This window comes from Tympanuchus pallidicinctus, unplaced genomic scaffold, assembly GCF_026119805.1.
Source record: "Tympanuchus pallidicinctus isolate F22 unplaced genomic scaffold, pur_lepc_1.0 scaffold25, whole genome shotgun sequence".
NCBI lineage: Eukaryota > Metazoa > Chordata > Aves > Galliformes > Phasianidae > Tympanuchus > Tympanuchus pallidicinctus.
In genome coordinates this window covers 1,594,523-1,616,299 of record NW_026294742.1, presented here as the reverse complement: position 1 = coordinate 1,616,299, position 21,777 = coordinate 1,594,523, and the positions used below count along the sequence as shown (strand labels likewise).

The 21,777-nt window shown below is 60.7% G+C and overlaps 2 protein-coding genes and 1 non-coding gene across 6 annotated transcripts; 2 read left to right on the top strand and 1 right to left on the bottom strand.

Annotated features, from left to right (window-relative positions):
* The first annotated feature begins 496 nt into the window (after positions 1–496).
* AP1B1 (adaptor related protein complex 1 subunit beta 1) lies at positions 497–14,028 on the top strand. 4 transcript variants are annotated; one of them, XM_052689784.1, is made up of 23 exons: positions 497–550; positions 787–839; positions 1,115–1,220; positions 1,827–1,962; positions 2,576–2,821; positions 3,466–3,656; positions 4,126–4,347; positions 5,236–5,356; positions 5,566–5,661; positions 5,959–6,074; positions 7,272–7,437; positions 7,817–7,915; positions 8,306–8,565; positions 8,947–9,148; positions 9,613–9,633; positions 10,003–10,032; positions 10,128–10,268; positions 10,383–10,528; positions 11,062–11,191; positions 11,287–11,371; positions 11,799–11,885; positions 12,286–12,440; positions 13,223–14,028. In XM_052689784.1, the coding sequence occupies exons 2-23, from the start codon at positions 803–805 to the stop codon at positions 13,295–13,297; spliced, it is 2,868 nt and encodes a 955-aa protein (XP_052545744.1). In that variant the 5' UTR covers positions 497–550; positions 787–802; the 3' UTR covers positions 13,298–14,028. The 4 variants fall into 4 exon arrangements, with proteins under 4 accessions (XP_052545744.1, XP_052545743.1, XP_052545745.1 ...); XM_052689783.1 differs by lacking the exon at positions 497–550 and adding an exon at positions 634–656; XM_052689785.1 differs by lacking the exons at positions 497–550; positions 9,613–9,633 and adding an exon at positions 634–656.
* Positions 10,637–10,741, top strand: LOC128084179 (small nucleolar RNA SNORD125). Its single transcript, XR_008208369.1, has one exon. It is a non-coding gene; the product is annotated as a small nucleolar RNA SNORD125 (small nucleolar RNA).
* Positions 14,029–14,376: 348 nt separating the features above from the next.
* Positions 14,377–21,743, bottom strand: GAS2L1 (growth arrest specific 2 like 1). The gene is made up of 6 exons (XM_052689788.1): positions 21,515–21,743; positions 20,200–20,847; positions 18,358–18,465; positions 17,784–17,880; positions 17,297–17,561; positions 14,377–16,331 (listed from the first exon to the last, which is right to left on the bottom strand). Exons 2-6 carry the CDS (start codon positions 20,839–20,841, stop codon positions 15,257–15,259), a joined length of 2,187 nt encoding a protein of 728 aa, XP_052545748.1. The 5' UTR covers positions 20,842–20,847; positions 21,515–21,743; the 3' UTR covers positions 14,377–15,256.
* Positions 21,744–21,777: the final 34 nt, after the last annotated feature.

Here is a 21,777-nt window from a genome sequence, read left to right as displayed (position 1 = left end):
CCCTGTCCTACCCCATCCCCCATTTCCCCTCTCCCCATCCCATGCCCCCTGTCCCACTCCTATCCCCACTCCCCTATCCTAACCCCACTCCTTATCCCCCCATTCCCAACAGCTATCCCATCTCCCACCCCCACACCCTTTTCCCATCCTCATTCCTTCCTTTACCCCACTTCGTGTCCCCATCCCCTGTCCTCCGGCCATTTCCCATCTCCTGTCCCTTCTCCCACACTACACCCCTCCTCAGTCCCCAGTCCCAATATTACTCCGTATATGCAAGCCCCACCCCATGCCCCCATTCCATACCCCTATCCCATGCCCCCATTCCATACCCCTATCCCATACCCCTATCCCATGCCCCCATTCCCTATCCCCATCCCATGTCCCCATCCCCGCGTCCCCACGCGCTGTTCCCGCTCCATTCCCTCACTTGACCCCGCCCCCTTCTCTAAGCCCCGCCCACACACCCCACCCTCTCCCCAAATCCCCGCCCCGGAAGTGCTCACTCCTCACTTCCGCTGGGGCCAGGGGCAGCGGGCGGCGCGGCGGGCTGGTACGGGCGGGGGGGCGGCGGGGGCCGGGAGCGGGGAGTGGAGTTCCGCCATCGGAACCGGCGCTGTGCGCGGCTGTCTGGGGGCCTATCCGCGCTTCTACCGAGGGTATCGCCACGGGTTCTGCCCGACCTCGGCCCCCAACGGGGATCTGCGGTGGGGGGCGGTGAGGAACCGAGGGATCTGGGGGGGCAAAACGCTGACGTTTGGTGATTGGTTCCGCTGCATCTCCTGGCAGGGAACGCGGCGGCACCATGACGGACTCCAAGTATTTCACCACCACCAAGAAGGGTGAGGGGGGGCTGCGGCGGGGCACGGCGCTGGGTGGGGGTCCGGGGGAGGTGCTGCCCCGGGGGGCTGGGGGGGCTCACACACACACGGGGGTCGGGTCGGGGTCGGGCGGTGCCGTGTGGGTTCGGTGATCGCTGTGGGTCTTTTCTAGCAGCTGTGTGGGCCTGTGAGTGGAGATCTTCCACCCGGGCTGAATGGGGAGGGGTATTCGGCAGCCCCTGGTCCGCTGTGGACCTGCTTAGGATCTCCTTGCTGACCCCGTGCCTTTCCTGCAGGGGAGATCTTTGAGCTGAAGGCAGAGCTGAACAGTGACAAGAAGGAGAAGAAGAAGGAGGCGGTGAAGAAGGTGATCGCCTCCATGACTGTTGGCAAGGACGTCAGGTGTGTGCATCCTCCTGTCCCACAGACTGCAGTGCAGGCTCAGGAAGGAAAAGATCACCCTGGCAGCTCTTCTTCTCCCTTAGGTCTGTGCCTCGCAAGCTCACAAAGCTGCTTTTGCTCAGGGGCTGTGCTTCAGACACAGCAAAACCAGGCTCCTTAGGCCTGGATGTGAGCTTGCAAGCACAGGCTAGTTTTAGGATCACACAGCAGGGTTGTGGAGTCATCTGGGATGGGAAATACCTTCTAGGTTGCCAGCTTGGTCTGGGGAAGAGAAGGCTCCAAGAAGACCTCATTTCAGCTTTCAGTGCTTAAAGGCAACTCATGAAAGAACGAGAGAGTGACTTTTTACACCAATAGTGATAGAAGTGGGAATGGTTTTAAACTAAGAGAGAGGGAACTTAGGTTGGGTGGAAATTCTGTACTCAGAAGGTGGTGAGACTTTGGCTCTCTGTGGTGCCCTGTTCCGAGAGGTGCTCAAGGCCAGGCTGAATGGGGTTCAGTGGCTCTCCCAGGACAGGAGGGACACATGGCAGCATGGCATCATGTCTGTGTTAACGCTCCAGTCCCAGTCGCTTGCCCTGAGATCTATGGTGCTTCACATTGCAGCGCTCTCTTCCCGGATGTGGTGAACTGCATGCAGACGGACAACCTGGAGCTGAAGAAGCTGGTCTACCTCTACCTGATGAACTACGCCAAGAGCCAGCCTGACATGGCCATCATGGCTGTCAACACCTTTGTGAAGGTGAGGGAAAGGGGCTGTGAGGCAGCATTCCGGCCCCCTGTCACCAAAAAGCCCTCCCTCAACAAATCAGGGCTCCCCTTGCATGGGATAAGAGAGCAAAATTGCCCCGTAGTGCAGGAGGAAAATGTTTTTTGGTGGTGGTGGCTCCCGTGCTGGAGATGCTTGCTGCAGAGAATGTGATCTTGTGATCAGGAGCTGGGGACTGTGTTTGTTGGAAGCCACGGGGCCACCAAATCCTTTTGTGGAAAGGCTTTCCTGGAAGTTTTGGTGTTTTTAAGAGAAAAAACAACAGCAATAATAGTGATGGGTGCGTTCCCCATGCTGGGTGGCTGTTCTGTGGGCTGCTGGGTGGCTTGTGTCCCTGGTGCAAGCCGGGCACACGCCTGGTTCTGGGGTGTATTTGGAGCAGGAGCCGGCAGTGTTAGAATTCAGCGCACTCCACATGATGGAATGAGGCTGAACTCCTTCCATGGGAAGCACTCACTCCACTCGAGAGCTGAGTGTTAAAACCTCAGGGCTTCAGGAACCCGAAGGAAAGTCGAGGTCCTGAAGCTGCTGCTGGTGGCCGTGGCTGGAAGGGCTGGAGCTCTCACTGTCCTCTGTGGCCATGCAGGACTGTGAGGACCCCAACCCGCTGATCCGTGCCCTGGCCGTGCGGACCATGGGCTGCATCCGTGTGGACAAGATAACAGAGTACCTCTGTGAGCCCCTGCGCAAGTGCCTGAAGGATGAGGACCCGTATGTGCGCAAAACGGCGGCCGTCTGCGTGGCCAAGCTCCACGACATCAACGCCCAGCTGGTGGAGGACCAGGGCTTCCTGGACACCCTCAAGGACCTCATCTCGGACTCCAATCCCATGGTGATCAGACCTTGCTTTCCCTGTCTGGTGCAGCAGATGTCCTCGCTCATTTCTGCATCCCTGTATCCTTGCTCCCGCGATCCTCTTCATTTCTTGATGCTTTTTGGTGCTTGTCAGACCACTTTTGTAGGCAGCTGTCCCCAGGGTAGCTTCTCATGTTCAATAACTGTCTCCTGGCTCCTTTTAGATGTGAGATTTCATTAATTCCCATTTGCTATTAGCTTCTGCACCCTATGGGGAGCAGGAAGGGCATCAAACAGGAGTTGCTGGCTGGGAATGCTGCGATGCTGCGTGTCTGGCTTCTCACGCCAACTTGGAGTGATGTGATGATGGTGGTCCTCTGCTGTTTTCCTGCTGAGGGTGACTGCAGGGAGGGACAGGAGGAGCACAAGGCCGTAGGATTTGCCCACCCAAATTGCTGAGCAGCGACAGAGGAAGAGTCACACTGTGGGTGGTGGGGATGCGTGATGATGGTTCATCTGCACATCAGCTGGTGGGGAGGAGAAGCTGGTGCCCAGATGTCAGAGCGAGGGCCCCACGCTGAGGATGCATCTCATCCGTTTGCAGCAGCTTTCCTCCAGAGCCACGACCGCCATCCCGTCGTGCTTGCAGTCCCTTCACACGTGTCCCATCCCCTCTGGCAGGTGGTGGCTAACGCAGTAGCAGCGCTGTCGGAGATCGCCGAGTCGCACCCGAGCAGTAACCTGCTGGACCTCAACCCCCAGTCCATCAACAAGCTGCTCACAGCCCTGAACGAGTGCACCGAGTGGGGGCAGATCTTCATCCTGGACTGCCTGGCCAACTACATGCCCAAAGATGACCGGGAGGCCCAGAGGTGAGGGAGCTGGGACAGGGCGCAGGGGCAGCAGGGTGATGGCTGGTCGGGGCTGCCGCTGCCTGTTCTCCTCCAAGAAGTGCCTTCACGCTTCCCTCTGTGCTGTTCCCCACCCTTGGCTTCCTGCTGCTGGGGGAGGAACAGCTGACATCAGCATAGCACTGTTCCTGGGGACTCGCAGTCTCTCTGTGAGCGCTGTCCCCACACTGGCGCAAGGAACAGACTTTTCCAAGCATGGTCTTATGTGCTTCAAGGGAGAGCAGGCTGGGCACTAGGGAGATCCCACTGCAGACAGGGCTTTGCTGGGAAATAACCATTATCAGGAGCCTTAAAGAGCCAGCTGTGCACCTCTTGGGAGAAATCTTAAACCTGCTTTGCCACGAACTCTGCTGACACCTCGTCCTTTGGTGTGCTAAGCAGGACGCCTGCCTCTGACTGTTTCCTTTCCCTTTGCCTTCAACCCCTGCAGCATCTGTGAGCGGGTGACACCCCGGCTGTCCCACGCCAACTCTGCAGTGGTGCTCTCAGCAGTGAAGGTGCTGATGAAGTTCATGGAGATGCTGTCCAAGGACCTGGATTACTACGGGACGCTGCTGAAGAAGCTGGCCCCGCCGCTCGTCACCCTGCTGTCTGCTGAGCCTGAGCTGCAGTACGTGGCTCTGCGCAACATCAACCTCATCGTGCAGAAGAGGTGGGTGTCCTCCTGCCTGCAGGCACCGTGTCCCAGTGTGCTGGGCCTTCTGATGGCTGGAATAGTGTCCAGGCTTTGCTGACACAATCCATCTTTTTCGTCACTGAAATCTGAGGGCTGGGCACAGAGCATCAGCTGAGGTGGTGGGATTCACTGAATTTATTGCTTATTTTGGGGAGTGAGGGATGGAAGGACTAAAAGCTGAGGTGCTGGATTCATCATCTTAGCCTAACGAGGGATTTTTATGAGAATGGCTTGTTTCTTTGTAGTTGTCCTTATCAGACAGGCAAGTCCCGAAAGTCCTCCTGTCCTTTGGCTGATCTATTGCTACTGTTGGAGGGCAGGAGGTGCCTGAGGCCCCTCCTTTGTGTGCAGGGCAGCAAGGGCCAGCTGGAGAGCTGCAATCAGCTGATCCATTGCCCCACTGGCGTCGCTGTTATTGCCTATTAAAAATAGCAGCAACTTCTGGGAGAAGTGGAAAGTAATTAATGTCCCTGTGAGCAGGAATGTGGAAAGCAGGTTGGCTCCTTGGGGGCCTGGCCTGTCCCCTCCCCAGCTTAGAGGCTGTTCTGGTGAGGAAGGTCCAGTTTGGCCCTGGGCTTTGGGCTGGCTTCCCTGCTTCCTCGGGTTGTTCAATCCAACCTTGCTAAGGCCAGCACGCCCTGTTGCCATGCATCTGGTCTTTGTTTGTGGCAAGGTTGGTCTGTGTTCCCTGTGTGTCAGCAAAAGGGAATCAAGGGCAAGAGTTCCTAGGTGGGGGGACATCACAGCATCCTGGACTCCTGAGAACTGAGCAGCCCCCAAACCTTCTGCTTATGGCCAAGGAGTAAATGCAAGCTCTGCTTGCCTTGGCCAGGTCTCTTAACTGCTGCCTTTCCTTGTCCCCAGACCTGAAATCCTAAAGCACGAGATGAAGGTGTTCTTTGTCAAGTACAATGACCCCATCTATGTCAAGCTGGAGAAGTTGGACATCATGATCCGCCTGGCTTCCCAGGCCAACATTGCACAGGTTGGGGTCTGGGTGGGCACAGGGGGCTTGGCTGTCCCTGTCAGTGCTTCCTGCTTGCCTTCCCCGTGCTTCAGTACCACCAGAGCTGTGGCTGCCAGGTCTGGCCACGGTTTGGCAGCCAGCTGGGGTCTGGGACGTTGTGTTGGGCAGATCAGTGGGCTGGTGTCTCTCCTGGCCACCAAGTGCTCACCACCTTGTCCCCACGGCAGGTCCTGGCCGAGCTGAAGGAATATGCCACAGAGGTGGACGTGGACTTTGTGAGGAAGGCAGTCCGAGCCATCGGCCGCTGTGCCATCAAGGTGGAGGTGAGGCTGGTGTGGGGAGGGACAGGGCAGCCCTGTTGTGCCGCCCCCACTCGCTTAGTGTTCTGCTGGTGGCCACAGTTAAGGATACATTGCTCTGCAGCCTGTGATGGATCAGCTGGAGGCTGTTGCATCTCAGGGCTGATCTCCCAGGAGATAGGAACGGACCAGGGCTGTTCCATTGGCCACAGGGAGCGTGCTCCATCCCTGTGCTCTGGGTTGGGTTTAGGGGAGCGTGAGGGGGGTGTGATATTGTTGGATGGGGGTGTGAAGGCATCGCTGACCGAGCCTCTCCAACAGCAATCAGCAGAGCGCTGTGTCAGCACCCTGCTGGACCTCATCCAGACCAAGGTCAACTATGTGGTGCAGGAGGCTATCGTCGTCATCAAGGACATCTTCCGCAAGTACCCCAACAAGTACGTGGGCAGGGGGCAGGGCTGGGCTGCCTGCTGTGCTCCCCGTGCTGGCAGGCATGGACTTGGGTGTCTGGAATGGAGGTGGAGTCGTGATAGCAATTAGTAAACTAGAAATCTGCACAGCTATTTGGGGATGGAGGAAGGATGGAGAGCAGACGAGGGAGGCTGGCATGGCCGGTGTCACAGTGCACATGAAAAGTGTGTTTTGCTCAGCAAACAGCCCTGTGCTGTATCCAGTGTCCTTTGAGTCTGGATATGAAGTAGTGGTGTGTTCTATCCTTGGCTTGGTTTCTGTTAAAGTCATTCTGAAAAGATGACTTTATTCAGCACTGGTGAGGCCGCACCTCGAGTACTGTGTCCAGTTTTGGGCCCCTCACTGCAAGAAAGACATTGAGGCCCTGGAACGTGTTCAAAGGAGGGCAACAAAGCTGGTGAGGGGTCTGGAACACAGGGCTGATGAGGAGAGGCTGAAGGAGCTGGGAATGTTCAGCCTGGAGAAGAGGAGGCTCAGGGGAGACCTCATTGCTCTCTATAACTGCCTGAAGGGAGGCTGTAGTGAGCTGGGGGTCGGCCTCTTCTCTCGTGTCATCAGTGATAGGAGCAGGGGGAATGGCTTCAAGCTACGGCAGGGGAGATTCAGGCTGGACATTAGGAAGTATTACTTTTCAGAAAGGGTGGTCGGCACTGGAATGGATGCCCAGGGAGGTGGTGGAGTCACCGACCCTGGGGGTGTTCAAGGAAAGACTGGATGTTGTGTTGAGGGACATGGTTTAGTGGGAGCTATTGGGAATAGGTGAACGGTTGGACTGGGTGATCTTTTAGGTCTTTTCCAACCTTGGTGATTCTATGATTCTGTGATTCTATGAGAGATTTATGTAAATCCTCCTATCTTTCCTCCAGTTACCCAAATTCTCTCAGCACAGATAATTAAAAATCCTCACACGTGCTGAAAGCACAACTGTGCTGAGAGCAGCTCGGGTGCAACCAAGCGTGCCTGTTTCAGTGTTTGCTTTGTGAACTTCCCAAGGGTCAAACAGAACCATCTTTAGGTGGTGATGCATTGTTTATGCTCCCCTTTGCTTGCTTGAAGTCTTCCATTAGGAAAACAGGAACTTTCTGGGAGCAGCAGTCCTGCTAAGGGTGATGGGGTGATTTTAGAGAGCAGAGCTTTTTGTTGACGCGTCCTCATTCTGACAGGTATGAGAGTGTCATTGCCACCCTGTGTGAGAACCTGGACTCCCTGGATGAGCCCGAGGCACGGGCTGCCATGATCTGGATCGTGGGCGAGTACGCTGAGCGCATCGACAACGCTGATGAGCTGCTGGAGAGCTTCCTGGAGGGCTTCCACGATGAGAGCACCCAGGTGCAGGGGGTGGGCAGTGTGGATGCGGGGCTGGCGGTCGTGCTGGTGTCCCAGAGCAGCCGCCGCTGTGAGATCCTGGAACAAAGCATCCTCCTGGATGCAAAGCATCCTCTGTGAAATGCCACCCCAGCACCTTCCTTTTCTCAAGGCTGGAAGGGGTCAGCTGCTCACATGTGCTGGCACAGGATCAGCCTTTTGGAATTGGAAAAGTCCTGGGCTCAGCCCCAGCTGCTTTAGGCTGCCCTTTAGCTGGGGATGGTGGTATCACCCACCAGCTGTGCAAAATTTCCTTGCACCTGCTGTGCCAAATCCCATCCCAGCACCGTCTGCAGAGAGCACTCATGTTCCTCCTTTGTGTGTCTCACTCTGGTGCCCACAGGTCCAGCTGCAGCTGCTGACGGCCATCGTGAAGCTTTTCCTGAAGAAGCCCACCGAGACCCAGGAGCTGGTGCAGCAGGTGCTGAGCCTGGCCACTCAGGTGGGTGACAGCTCTGTGCCCAGCAAAGCGTCCCTCCAACCCTGCTGAGCCTTCCTGAGCGGTGGCAGGTCGTGATGACACAGTGCCCATCCACAGGAGGTGGATGATAGCTTAAATGTGGGGAAGTTTGCTGTTAGAGCACACCATGTCCTGTAGGATGTGCTGCTTCCTCGTGAAAGCCAGTGGTGGCAGTGTAGCAGAGCACAGTTATTTAGCTTGGGGAAGGCTTCCAAAGCCATTGAGTCCAGCTGTTGTCATGGGATGCAGCACACCTGTGACTTACTCTTATACCACAGCAAGACTTAAATGGGGCCAAGGTGGTTGTGGCTGTGGGATGCTCTGCAGCTTCCCTGCCCCATGGCTTTGCTGCTTACCCCCTGCTTCCCAAAGGACTCTGACAACCCTGACCTGCGGGACCGTGGCTACATCTACTGGCGCCTGCTGTCCACTGATCCTGTGGCTGCCAAGGAGGTGGTGCTGGCAGAGAAGCCACTTATTTCGGAAGAGACAGACCTGATTGAGCCCACGCTGCTGGATGAGCTCATCTGCTACATTGGGACGTTGGCCTCTGTCTATCACAAGCCGCCCAGCGCCTTCGTGGAGGGGAGCAGAGGGGTTGTGCACAAGAGCTTGCCCCCACGAACGGGCTCGTGAGTGTCCTTTCCTTGTTGCCTGCTGTAGGGATGGGGTTCTGGGCCATCCAGAACAGGGCGCATGCAATGGGGATGGACGTGGAGCTGGACTGACTGCTGTGGTCACAGCATGACCCAGTGAATGGAGGGGATGGTGCCCTGTAGGAGCATCTCCAAGCAGGAGCAGTATGAGCTCCGTGCTGTGCTGCCAGGGCTGGCGATCTCAGGTGTAAGTAGAAGGTGAAACTGACAGAAAAGCATTGAGGAGGAGTCCTATTGGAATGGGATGTCTCATTGCAAACTGCAGCTGAGTGCCCCTCAGCTGTGGGGAGTCCACGAGCCACTGGCTTACCAGGAATCTTCCAGCATCTCATGCCTGTCCCTTCTCCTTTGCCCCAGGAGTGAGAGTGCCGAGAGCCCCGAGGCAGCCCCCTCAGCTGGGCAGGCAGCGGAGCAGCCGGCCGTCATCCCCGCACAGGGCGACCTGCTGGGTGACCTGCTGAACCTGGACCTGGGACCCCCAGTCAGTGGGCCTCCCCTGGCTGCCTCCTCCGTGCAGATGGGAGCTGTGGACCTCCTGGGAGGAGGCCTGGATAGCCTGGTGGGTTGCCTTGCTGGGGTTTGGATGTGGGTGGGCGGGCTCCTGCTTGGAGCTTTCTGCCTGGGGACATCTGGGCTAATCTGTTCCTGCTCTAGCTTGTGATCAGAGGGGTGCTAATTAAGCTCATCCCTGTCAGATGGCTGGAGCAGAGCTCCATTCCTGCATGCGAGTTCCATGCAGCCTTTCTGCTGTGGGTGTCCTGTGGACCTGCTGTGCTGCTGGGGGAGAGGGGCGAGGGGTTCCTCTTCTGACTCCCTCCCCAACCGCAGGCAGCTGCATGACTTGGGGACCTGCCCTGCTAACCCCAGGGTGCCCAAACCTGTGGGGAGAGGAAGAGGAGATGTGGTGGGACTAACCTGTTCCCTCCTGCCTTTCTTTTCTCTCTCTGTTTTTGTCTCTTCTCTCCTGGCTTCTCTCTGCATGTGCCTGGCTCTTCTCTCTGCCTTGCCTGCTTCTGCTTGGAGATGGGGGACGAGTCGGAAGGGGTATGGATCCTTTTCTTAGCCCCTAGCCCTTGCAGTGCCCGTGTCCACCTTCACAGACCCCCTGCCTCTCTTGTGATAGCCAGCCAGCCCCAAAACTACTCAGCCTTCACCTCTCTTGTTCCTGGTGTGTGTAGGGAGCTCAGCTGAGGTTTGAGCTCAGCCCCGCTCAGCTAGAAATAGAATCTCCGCAGTTGGAATAGACCCTCAAACACCCAACCCAACCAGAACTGCATCTCCTGAGCCCCACCGCTAAACCACACACCCATGTGAAGGAGCACCTGTCCCCTCTGTGCTCAGGAGCACCCCCAGTCACCCCAAGCCCTTTTTGGATGCACCCTTTGCACCAACAGCAGTCTCTGTCTCTTGCAGCTGCGCAGCGATGTGGGAGGCAGTCCTGCTGTGAGTGCCCTTGCACCCCTTGCCTCTTCCTCCTCCTCTTCCTCTTCTCCACTCCTCCTTGCCGCTGTGAGCCTGACGCTCCCTTGTCCCTGCAGATGGGTGGCAGTGGCTTCGCAGCGCCTGGCCCCGCAGCACCAGCTGGTATGGGAGCACCTCTCGGCAGTGGCCTGGGGGACCTCTTCGACCTCACCGGGGGAGTGGGCGCTCTGTCGGGGTCCTACGTGGCACCCAAGACGGTGAGTGGGACGGCAGCGCTCCGGTGGCGTGCTGCTGCTGCCTTGGGCCGAGAGCAGCAGGCACCAAGGTGTTCGGTTTGGGTTAACCTCTGTGGATGTCGTGTCTCTGCCCAGGTTTGGCTCCCTGCCATGAAAGCCAAGGGGTTGGAGATCTCCGGCACCTTCAGCCGGCAGGTGGGCGCCATCTCTATGGACCTGGTGTTGACCAACAAGGCCCTGCAGGTCATGTCTGACTTTGCAATCCAGTTCAACCGCAACAGGTGAGGCGTCTCCTGAGCTGTGGTAGCGCTGGCTGGTGGGAATGCTGGGGGTCGCCTCCTCGGCTCAGGGAAGGGTGAGTGGGCAGGGCTGTGGTGGCATCTGCCGGGGAGCAGAACAGCCTCACGTGATGATCCTTCTCTCCCTGATGGCTCCGATGGTGATGGACATCAACCCAAAGCCTCTGAGAAGTTGACTGAGGAGGCTGTTTCCTGGGGCATGACCGCCTCCCCAGGCGTGGATGGCTTCTTGTTTGTCCCGGTGAATGCAGAGGGGCACAAAAAAGGAGGTGCTCCTAAATGAGGTGGTACACAAACGCTAAAAATGAGTGGAGATCTGGAGGAGAAAGGTGGCAGACTTGGGGGATGCCTCTGCTTGCCCCAGCGTGGGCAGGAATGAGTTTGGACTCTTTCGTGTCTGGAGGAAATGATGGTGCAGGTAGATGAGGCAGTTCCTGGAGGTCCCAGAGCTGGTGGGTGGGGATAAGGATAACTGTGGGATAGCAGCCCTCACCCAGTGCCGTGTGTCCCCCCAGCTTTGGCCTGGCCCCAGCTGCCCCTCTCCAGGTGCACGCACCCCTTGCCCCCAACCAGTCGGTGGAGATCTCCCTCCCACTGAACACGGTGGGCTCTGTCATGAAGATGGATCCCCTCAACAACCTGCAGGTGAGAGCACCCACGCTTTCCAGGGGGGCTCACAGTGGGACCCGCAGGTTTCCCCTCTATGTGCTGACATCCCAATGTCCTTCCTTCCATCCCAGGTTGCGGTGAAGAACAACATTGATGTCTTCTACTTCAGCACCCTCTACCCTCTGCACATCCTCTTCGTGGAGGATGGGAAGATGGGTGAGTTGGAGCGTGGGTGCCATCCATTCACTAAAATCCTCCCAAACGCATTCTTAGCCCTGGGGTTGGAGCTGGGAGCCGTGGGCAGTGAGAAACCCATGGGAGTTTGGAGCATGGATGTCAGCATCACCACAGTGTGATGTGTGGTGTGTCAAGTCACAGGGTGACTTGAGCCACATTCTGCCCTCTTGGTCCTTCGGAAGCTCTTGCTGTCCAGTCCCTGGCACTTCCCAGCCTCTTCACTAAGGCAGCTGAGCTTGCTGACTCCAAAAGTGAGCAGCTGAGTGAGACAGATCTTGGGTGGCTGCTGGAGGGATGCTGCGATGGTGTCTCAGTGCCCAGCCCCACCAGAGCGTGGCCCTGCGTTGGGATTTGAAGGGCTTGGATCCCGCTGTTACTTCAGTGCCTTGCTCTGTTCTGGCTGCAGAGCGGCAGATGTTCCTCGCCACCTGGAAGGACATTCCCAATGAAAACGAGGCTCAGTTCCAGATCAAGGACTGTTCCCTCAATGCAGGTGAGTCCAAACCCTTCACAAGGGCTCTTGGTAAGACACGTTCCTTACAGTTGGACTTGGTGGTCACCTTCGTCCTGCTGTGGGGAGCTGGGAGCTGCCCTTATTCCTGCTGTGTGGTAACAGAGACAGTCACAGCAACTTAGGGACTGCATGCCTCCAAGTGAGGTGGTTGCCTGTATTCAGGCAGTGCTGGGCTGAGCTAGGACTGGGAAGCCCCAGCCTCATCCCCACAGGTCTGGATCCTCCTGTCCTTTCCCCAAAGCCTCCCTGTCTCTAGGCAGGAACGTTCTGCTCTGGTTGTAGAAACACGGCCCTCCAAGAGATGTGACAGGGAAAATGGGGTGGAGGCAGGGCTGGGTCCAGCAGGAAATGGTGCTGAGCTCTTCCTCTGCCCACCCAGATGCTGTCAGCAACAAGCTCCAAGGCAGCAACATCTTCACCATCGCCAAGAGGAACGTGGAGGGCCAGGACATGCTCTACCAGTCTCTGAAGCTCACCAATGGCATCTGGGTGTTGGCGGAGCTCCGCATCCAGCCCAGCAACCCCAGCTTCACGGTACGGCCCGGCCCCTGCTGCCCCCTGCTCAGTGTCACCCTGTGTCCCTCGGCGTGCCCTCCGTGGGGTTGCAGCAGCAGGGAGGCAGCCACCCTAGCAATGTTGCTGAAGGAAGCTACAAGGTCCTGGCTACCCAGTCTCCCTCCAAATAGCTCACGGTGCTGGGGCTTTGTTCCCTTCCCCCCCTCCTCACAGCCTTTCTCTTTGGGATGGTTGGGATGAGTTCTGGTGCTGACTCATCTCTCTGTGTCTCCCTTGCTACCCGCCTGCCCACTGCTGCCTGCCCCGCTGTTGCAGGATTTGGAGGTTAGCAGAATGGTTTCTACCCTTGCTTTTTGGGCTGTACCTGGCTGCTTTTCCCTTCCCTGACGGTCTGGCAGGGTCTGACCATTTCCATCAGTCCTGCCCTACTGTGAATCTGCTTTGGATGAGTGTAGCTGCAGGTCCTTGTCCTGTGCATACGTGCTCAGCTTTGCCCTGCAACTCTAGGAGCTGAGAGCATTGAGACATTAAAAACAACTTTGGAACGAAGGCAGGGTTAGGAGATGTCTTTGGGGCAATGCCCAGGGGAGCCACAGGCAGAGGGTGAAAGCGTGAGCCAAGATGTCTGCCTGCTTCCTTGCACGTGAATGTTGCTGTGGGGCTGGGGAGGGCATTGGGAGCAGCTTGATGTCTTCCCATGGGTGTGTTGAGCCTTCAGGTGTGGCCTGCAGGTGTTTGTGATGATGGGGCATGGCTGCACACTGCAGCCCTCACACGGCTGTGTCTCCTCTCTTCCCCAGCTGTCACTAAAATGCCGGGCTCCCGAGGTCTCCCAGTATGTGTACCAGGCCTACGATGCCATCCTGAAGAACTGATGGTGGGGCAGGAGCTGCCTGCATGTTCCCTCTCTTTCTACCCTGAGCACGGAGCCGTCGCTTCCCAGGAGGGTGGAGGAAGAGGATGGGGGTGTCCCAGCCCCCTGCCCCACATTTCAGCCCCTAGGTGAACTGTGCCCTGTCCTCTCTGTTGGCTGTTCCTGGAGGGAGCCCAGCTGTGCCCTCTGTTCCCTCCCCAGCTCTGCTTCCTTCTGTTTCCCCCCCCCCCCCTCCCAGGGGGGATCTGGATCCAACACTTCTTGTGCTGGGAGTCCCCTCCCTGGGCTGGCTCAGAGCCTGATAGGGGCTGGTTGGGGGCCTGAGAGCTTGGGGTGGGTCATGATGAAGGTCTCCCCACGTGGGTGGTGCTCCCGATGCTCTCAAGACCTCAAATTCAATTCTCTACCCATGTGTGCTGTACAAAAAGGGCTTTTTCCCTCCCCTGCAGGGCTCCCTGTGGTTGCAGGGGGGTACCAGCACGGACCCCAAGGCCTCAGAGCAGCTCCCTCCTGTCCCCCTTCTTACTTGGAGGGGCCCTTTCCCCTGTCCTGGTGGTGACATACATTGTCCACCCTGCCCCAAAATAAAGCCATCCATCACTCCTCAATAGAAACGTCCGGTTCAGGTTTTCAGACCCTGTCGTGAAATACCTTATAAATATATAAAATATAAATATATTCTATGTTCACTTGTTTTAAGCCAGCCTGGAATAAAGGTGACATTTGCCCACACAGCCGGCGTTGTGTCTGGGGGGTCAGGGGTGGGCTGGGAGGAAGGATGATGCTGTGAGCTTCCTCTGGGCTGTGTCCTTGTTATTGCTGAGGTAAGTGACCAGGGACTGCTTGGGGCTGTGCCTGGGGTGGGTCTGGGGGAAAAGAGTGGGGTGAGGATGAAGAGGAAAGGTGGAAATCCCAGAACCAGCTGGAAGCAGCTCTGCAGGCAAGGAGCTGAAGTTCACTGAGAGCTGGCTGCGTGTCCTTGTGCCAAAGGAGAGTGCAGGCTTTGGGGTGGAGGTGGCCACGTCTCTGTGGCTTTCTCCTGTCATCCCAAAGTTGGGAATAAACTCATTGAACGCAGCGTTAGCGAGCAGGCATTCTTTATTCATGATGTCAGATGTGTGATGGATTACCTCCACCCCAGCCACACATCTTTGGAACAGAAGACCTTCAGCTTATATATATTACAACACATCACAGAATGGGTTGGAAGGGACCCCAAGGATCATCAGGTTCCAACCCCCTGCCGCAGGCAGGGCCACCAACCTCCATACCTAATACCAGAGCAGGCTGCCCCGGGCTCCATCCAACCTGGCCTTGAACACCTCCAGGGATGGAGCATCCACAGCCTCTCTGGACAGCTGTTCCAGCACCTCACCGCTCTCTGTGAAGAACTTCCCTGATACCACTGTGCTGGGAAGGACTCAGGAAAGGACAAAGGGGGGAAGTGCTCCCAGGCAGCCCTGAGCCGTGGGCATCACCCTGCCAGGGATGCTTCACAGGAAGCCAAGAGTGCAGCCCCATTCCCAGCACCTGCAGCTCTACGGACAGACCTCTGTGGACAGATGACAGCAGGCAGGCTCAGCTCCTTCCTTGGGCTTTACTGGCTCCGGGAGCTGCAGGGCAGCCCGTGCTGGGGGAGATGCTGCAGGGGAAGAGGGGACGTCCCCTGGGTACGGGTCATGGTGACGAGCTGCGTGTCCCCAGGTGGGGAGAGAGGGAGGGATGGAAGGCGAGGGGAGCAGGACGGAGCAGAAGGAAGAAGGTTGAAGAGCAGAGGAGCTGAGCAGAGCTGGCTGCTCCCAGACCCGTTCCCAACGCCGTGACACAGCTCCTGGCAGCACTGCGATCACACCCAGGTTCATCAGCCCCCTCCAGCGCCACCGTGACAGCATCCATTCCCACCGTGCCCCAGTGCCCGCACATCCCACTCCGGGGGGCCGCAGCCACCACCTTGTCCTTCTCACGGCCAGGCGTCCTCCTGCAGCCCCTCCTCCTCCCGCGGTGCCCTCCCAGGCTCCAGCAGCGAGGCCAGGACGCTGTGCAGCGCCCTCCAGGGTGGGGGGCCGGCGGGGGGCCGGGGTGCAGGGATGCGGGTGGGCTTCCTGCCGGGCTGCGCGTCCAGCCGAGGCCGGGCGCAGGGCCGCAGGGCGGGGGATACGGGGATCCCCGGCACGACCGCGGTCTCCATCCCCTCGTCTTCCACTGCTGGCACCCACTCGGGGTCAGACTCGGCACCGGAGGCCGGCACGCAGCTGCTCTCATCCGAAGAACTGGAGGGGCGGCCACAGCGCTCCTGCGGGTGGGGGGCGGCCGGGGGACCCCCGTTGCGACGGCCGTCCTCGGGCAGACAGCCGTGCTTGTTGCTGAGCACGTTGAGGGAGGATGAAGAGGACGAGGAGGAGCAGTAAGCCGAGTCGGCGGCCGCCCCGCTGCCAGGCTCCAACGTCCCGTGCGTGGGGCGGGTGGGGGGCGAGGGCTCACCGTCCCCCAGCTCCATCAGCCGCGTGTTGGCCAAAAATTCTTCCTCCAGCCGCCCCAGCAGCTGCTGTTCCTGCCCGGGTTCCAGGCACAGCGGCGCCCGCAGCCTCCTCGCCAGCTCTTCCAGCTCCTCTTGGAAGGCGTCCCCATCCCTGTCCTCAGCCCCGTCCCCGGGCAGAGAGGAGCGCCGAGGGCCGGAGGGCCGCATCGCGGCGCGGGGCGCGCTGTCAGCACGTGTCCACGAGTGCTGCCCGTCGCGTCCGCGTCGGATCAGCAGCACGGCGTCAGCGCCGGGCCGGCCCTGGCTGCGGGCACGTGGCAGCCCCGGCCCGTTTGCGACACGCGGCCGGCCGCGCTCCTCCCCGCTGCCCGGAGCGACGGCGGTGCGCAGGGGGAGGGGGCTGCGGTCACCCGAGCGGCTGCGTCCCGGCGGCGGGCGGCGCGGAGAGGGGCAGGCAGCGGGCGGAGGGCGGTGACCCCGCGGGGGTCCCACCGATGAAGCTGATGAGGAGTCGCTGTCCCCGGAGTGACGGCGGGTGCGGGTGGAGTCACGGGGCCTGGAGCGGGGAGAGAGAGAGGGGCAGGGCAGGGCAACTGCATGCACCTGCTGCACGTCCCACTGCACAACCCATTGCATGCCCCATCGCACGCCCCGATGCGCACCCAACTGTGCGCCCTACTGCCTTCCCCCTGACCTCTTGCATCCCCCTGTGTGCTCACAGGGCTCAGCCTGTGAGAGCATTCCTCTGTACGCCCCTTGCATTGCCACCGCACCCCCACCCCGCAGCCCCGCACTCCGCGCACCCCCCGCCGCAGCCCCTGCACGCACGCCGCGCGGCCGCAAGAGGGCAGCACTGCGCCTGCGCGGCAGCTGGGCGGGAAGCAGTGCGCATGCGCACCAGCAGGGCGGGAAGCAGCGGGGCGGAGCTGGGGCTGTGGGGGGGGAAAGGGGGGAGGCCTGAAGGGGGTGCGGGGGGTGATGTGGGGCCAAGGCCTGCATGGTTCCGAGGTGCTGCTGTGAAGCCCAGGCCTGCTGTGGAGAGGGGCTGTCTTTGAGGGCTGAGGCCTGCTGTGGAGCCTGCTGTGGGGTTGAGGCCCTGCTATAGACCTGAGGCCTGCTATAGGGCTGAGGCCTGCTGTGAGGCTGAGGTCCTGCAATAGGGCTGAGGTCATGCTGTGGGGCTGAAGTCCTCCTATAGGGCTGTGACCATGCTGTGGAGCTGAGGCGTTCCCAGCTGCCAGGTTTCCCAGCCCAGCCCGCCCCAGCCTGGCTTCCTTCCCCCGCCACGCAGCAGCGGTCAGTTTGGGAAGCGTTGCCATAGCAGTGGGCCGTCCCCATCCTGTCCCGCTGTGCCAGGCCCTGTGTCACGGCCAGGCCTGCCCTGTGCCCCCCCGTCCCGGCCGACTCAATGGCTCCACTGTGCGTCACATCACAGGGGAGGGGAGTGACAGCAGGGGTGACAGCAGGAGGGGGTGACAGCAGGACCCCCACCCCACAGCACCCACAGACACCGAGCCCTACCTGAGTGCGCTGGCGGGGCTCCTGGATGGGCTGGCGGGGGCCCGGGGGGGCAGGACAGCTCCAGGCGCAGACTTCGGGGTGCTGCCTCGCTCTGTCCTGCCGTAGTTGACGTCCCCCCAGCCTGGTGGCCGCTTGTCCCCAAGGCTGGTCACGTCAGCGCGGCGTGGGGTGCTGGGGCTGGGGGCGTGGGGTGCGGGGCTGGCACTGCTGACGGCGGGTTTTGGTGGGGAGAAGGCCAGGGTGCGGGCGGGGGGCAGGCGGTGAGCTGTGAGAGAAGGGAACGGCGTGGGGTCAGTGAGGGGCCCTTCCCACCCCTCGTGCTGCACGTGGGTCTGCCGGCAGTTAAAACAAACATTTTCTCGCTCTCTTCTCATTCCAGTCCCATCTGTGCCCTGAGCTGCCCATCCCAACCCAACGGGAAAGGAGCCCTGGAAATATGGGAGTGGTGAAACACGCTGGGGGCAGACTGACAGCGGGGGTCACTCACACAGGGAGGAGCAGCGGCACGGGTCGTGCTTGTCCAGGTAATGTTCCAGTGTGTCCCAGCCACCGCCGACACGCACCATGACGTGGCTCCTCAGCACCTGGGGAGAGCACGGCACCAGTCACACTGCTCCAGTCACACTGCTCCCCACCCCCCAGCCAAAACAAGCAGGTTCTGTTTGCCCGCCCCAAGCTGATGGGCTGCGGAGGGGTTCAGGAGAAGGGAAGGGAAGGATTAATTTTGTGGGGAATAAACTTAGTGTGAATTTGGATAGGTTAAAGGATTTCCCGCTATGTCTGGGACAAGGGTTGGTTCCACTGCCTGAATCCTTGGGAACTGCAGGGCTGACCATGAGCAGTGCTGCTATCTGCGGGCCGTGCCAGGACGCAGCTCCCTGTTCCGCTTCCCGACGTGACAAATCCTGTCCCACCCCGCAGGGTCAGCCCGGGGCACCGAGCGGCGCAGCACCAAACCCGGCCCCAGCTCAGCCCCACGTGGGGCCCCCAGCGCCGTGTCCCCAGGCCCCCCCAGCAACCCCCCAGAGAAAGGAGTGGGACGGGGACGCGGCGGCTCTTACTCGAACAAAGATCAGCGCGTTGGAGTCTCCCACTTTGTATTTACCCTCTGAGATTTTGACCATGGGGAACTGGGCTGGGCACGTACAGCAGCCCAGGATCTCCCGCACCTGCGGGCAGAGATGAGAGCTCAGTCGGCGGTGCTGCGGTGGGAGCAGAGCCCGCAGAGCCTCCCTGGGAGAGGGGCCCTGGGCTCTTCCCACGGCCAGGCAGCGGAAGGAGCCATAAAAATGGATTTTAGAAGCCCTGATATCCTCCTGCCTGCCCAGACGTGGACCTGGGATCAGTTTTCACGTGGGTTCCCAAACCAAGTGGACACAGCTCAGTTCATCCAGCACAGCTCCACTCTCCAAAGCCCCCCAGGGACCCCAGATTGCGGACACCGCAGCCTCCCAGGCACCCACTGCACGGCTGGGATCCCCTCAGGAAGGAAACCCCCACGGGGCAGCGGCACCATGCTGCCACAGGGAAGGGACCACACAGCCCCCCCCCCACAGTTAGGCACACAAAAGGGTTAAGTCACCGAGGTGCACGGGGCTGGAAGCGGCAGCAGCAGCGGGCTGACGTCAGGGATTAGGCAGCGGGGGGATGTGGGGACGCGGCCGCATCCTGCTTTGGCTGCTGCTGTGGCACAGCGCGTGGTGCAGCGCGGGCACAGAGCGGCCTGGGGGGGGGGTGGGTGGGGGGCAGGGACCCCCAGGAACAGCCTCTCCTCTGTGGGGTCAAGCTGGGGCTCGGCATTGGCACGAACCCACCCCAGCAATGGCTGCTGTGACGGCGCCCACAGCACCTGCAACTCCAATCGCTGCCTTCACCGTTTCTTTTAGCATTTCCCCTTTTTTTTTTCTTTTTTTCTTCCTCTTTTCTGTTCATCATTCCAGATCTGATTGCCCCCAACCCCTCAACTGTGGGGAAACCGAGGCACGGGGGGTACGGCCAGTGGGAGCTGTGGGCCCAAGCCTGCCACAGTGACAGGGACACAGGAACGTGTGCCGCCAGCCCTGGGGACCCCGCGTCCCCCGATGCAACCAGGCCAGATCCAGGCTCCTCCCCGGCTCCAACACTGCCCATAAAAGCCCATGGAGAGGCATTACGCAGCCCGGAAAAATGCACTCCGGGTTGGCAGCACCCAGCTGTGGGGAGCGGGGCAGGTGGGATGCACGTTCCCCAACGTCCCCCTCCGAGCTGCACGCTGCCAGGCTTAGTGAGGTACTGGGTTTCAATTAAAAAAGGCTTTGGGATTAGAGGATCAGAGCAGGGCAGAGCCTCCCACCCCTCCCCAGCCCCGTTAATCTGGCATCTGCCCGGTGCATGGGCTGGATCCTGCGCCCAGCCCGGTGTTAATCCCAGCTGAGCGGCTGGTCTGGAGGGAACAGCATCCCTCTGCTGATCATCATGGAGGGCAGTGTGGGGCGGCAGCCGCGTCACCCCCATCCCTGGGAGGAGGAGGAGGTGGTGATACCCACATCTTCCCTGTGATTACGGCTCCAAAATAACCCTCCCGTGACGTCCGGAAGGCACGGAGCCCAGCCGGGCTGTCCAGGACCTCCCACGAACCACAGAGAGCACGGTTGAGTGGATAGAGAAGACATCCCACAGGCCGGAGAGAGCCTGGTTGGGTGGCTGGAGAGAACCTCCCACAGACCACAGAGATCCGGGTCGGGTGGATGGAGAGGACCTCCCATGGGCAACAGTGCTCCCCGTTGGCCATAAAGACCTGCGTAGGATGGATAGAGCGGCCCCTGCCGCTCCTACAGCTCCCTGTTGGGCGCGCAGAGGCCCTCCCTCCCCGCGGGGCAGACGTGGAGCCCCTCGACCCCCCAGAGCCCCGCGGTGCCCCTCACCAGCTCATCCAGGTTCCTCAGGTCGCACAGGGAGACGCGCTGTGCCTGCCCGGGGTACGCGGGCGACGTGGGGCGCAGGGCCTGGCTGCCCCTGGGCGCCCCCAGCACCCCGCACGTTTGGTCCCGCAGCTCCTCCTCGATTTCCTCCTCCATCTGGATCAGCATGGGGGCCAGCATGCCGAATTTGGAGCCCCTCCTGGCCACCTCCAGCAGGCAGAGGATGACGTTTTTCTCATTCTTCTTCAGCACCAAGTCGTTAGTCTCGAACATGAGGACATCCTGAATGCCCAGATCCTGCCGGCACCAGCGGATGAAGTTGGAGACGTTATCTCTGGCGACGAAGGAGCCGGGCGCCACGTTCCTGGCCTGGAAGGTGACCTCGTTGCGGGGGATGCGGGCGGCCGCCTCGGGGTGCCGCTGCTGGAACTCCAAGGCCACACGGTTGACGTTGTTGGCGTGCTGGCAGAGGTCGCAGCCCGTGGCCAGCGCCTCCAGGAAGGTGTCAGCCGCCATGTCCAGGTCGTAGAGCGCGTTGAACCACTCGGCCAGGTCCTCCTTCATGGCCTCCAGGTATTCCTCGCTCGAGCGGAAGGGGCGGATGCTCTTGGAGGCCGCCGACTGGATGTTGCTCTGGTCGGCCATGGTGAGCTGCAGAGGATGGGGGGGAAGGCAGCGTTACAGGGGACCCCGCGCCACGTGTCCCCCCCAGAGCCTGGGATGTCACCGCTGCCACCAGCATCCCCCGTCCTTTCCACCCCGTGTCGCCCCCCATCTCCTGAGCTGGGCTTAAGGACTCCCCTGTCCCCAGCGGTGCCCCCCCCTCTGGAGCTGCCCAGTGTCATCTGCGGGGCTGGGGGGTGGCTGTGAGGGGAGCCCCCCCTGCTGACCCCATGAGGGTCCCTGGTGGGGATGCTGCACTGGCAGGGGTTCCCACCTGCCTTTCCCCATCGGGAAACTGCTGAACCCCCGGCCTGGGGGTGGGGGGAGTGGGGGGGCACACCTCAGCCCCAACGTTTTGGGGACCCATGCCCGTGGGGGGCTCTGATGTGTCCGGGGGGGTGGGTTACCGGTGGAGGGGTTACCGGGGGGCCGCTCTGATTGGGGAGCTCTTTGCTGGGGGATACGGGGGGGGAGGAAGGGGGGGGTCTCTCCTTGGGGGTCGGTGCCGGGGGGGCCACGGGAAGCGCGGCCCCAGGGGATGGCGGCAGCGGGCCGGCACCTGCGCGGCAGATGCGGGGCCGGGGGGAGGGGGATGGGGGGAGGAGGACACGGGGACACGCGCGCAGCCCCCAACCCTCCCCATCCCGGCACTCACCGCCGCCTCCGCGCTCCGCTCCCTCCGGGCCGCGCCGCTCCGCCGCCCGCTCCCCGCTCCGGGCCGGGCTCTGACCGTCGGGGGAGCTCCGCCGCCGCCGCCGCCTCCCGGCCCCGCACCCCCGCCGCCATCCGCCGCGGCCCCGCGCAGCGGAGCGGAGCAGAGAACGGAGCGCAGAGCAAAAACGTCCGCAGCCCCGCCGCGCCGCACCCCGGCCGGGGAAGTTGGAGGCGGCCCAGAAAGGGCCGGGATGGGAGCGGCGG

Coding starts and splice junctions, on each gene's coding strand:
- GAS2L1 (XM_052689788.1), bottom strand. CDS start 20,841: ATGGCCGACCAGAGCAACATCCAGTCGGCGGCCTCCAAGAGCATCCGC. Junction 18,466..20,199: donor TGAGGAACCTGGATGAGCTG/GTGAGGGGCACC, acceptor CTCTGCCCGCAG/GTGCGGGAGATCCTGGGCTG. Junction 17,881..18,357: donor ACGCGCTGATCTTTGTTCGA/GTAAGAGCCGCC, acceptor TGCTCTCCCCAG/GTGCTGAGGAGCCACGTCAT.
- AP1B1 (XM_052689784.1), top strand. CDS start 803: ATGACGGACTCCAAGTATTTCACCACCACCAAGAAGG. Junction 9,149..9,612: donor GAGGAGGCCTGGATAGCCTG/GTGGGTTGCCTT, acceptor TTCTGCTTGGAG/ATGGGGGACGAGTCGGAAGG. Junction 10,033..10,127: donor ATGTGGGAGGCAGTCCTGCT/GTGAGTGCCCTT, acceptor TTGTCCCTGCAG/ATGGGTGGCAGTGGCTTCGC.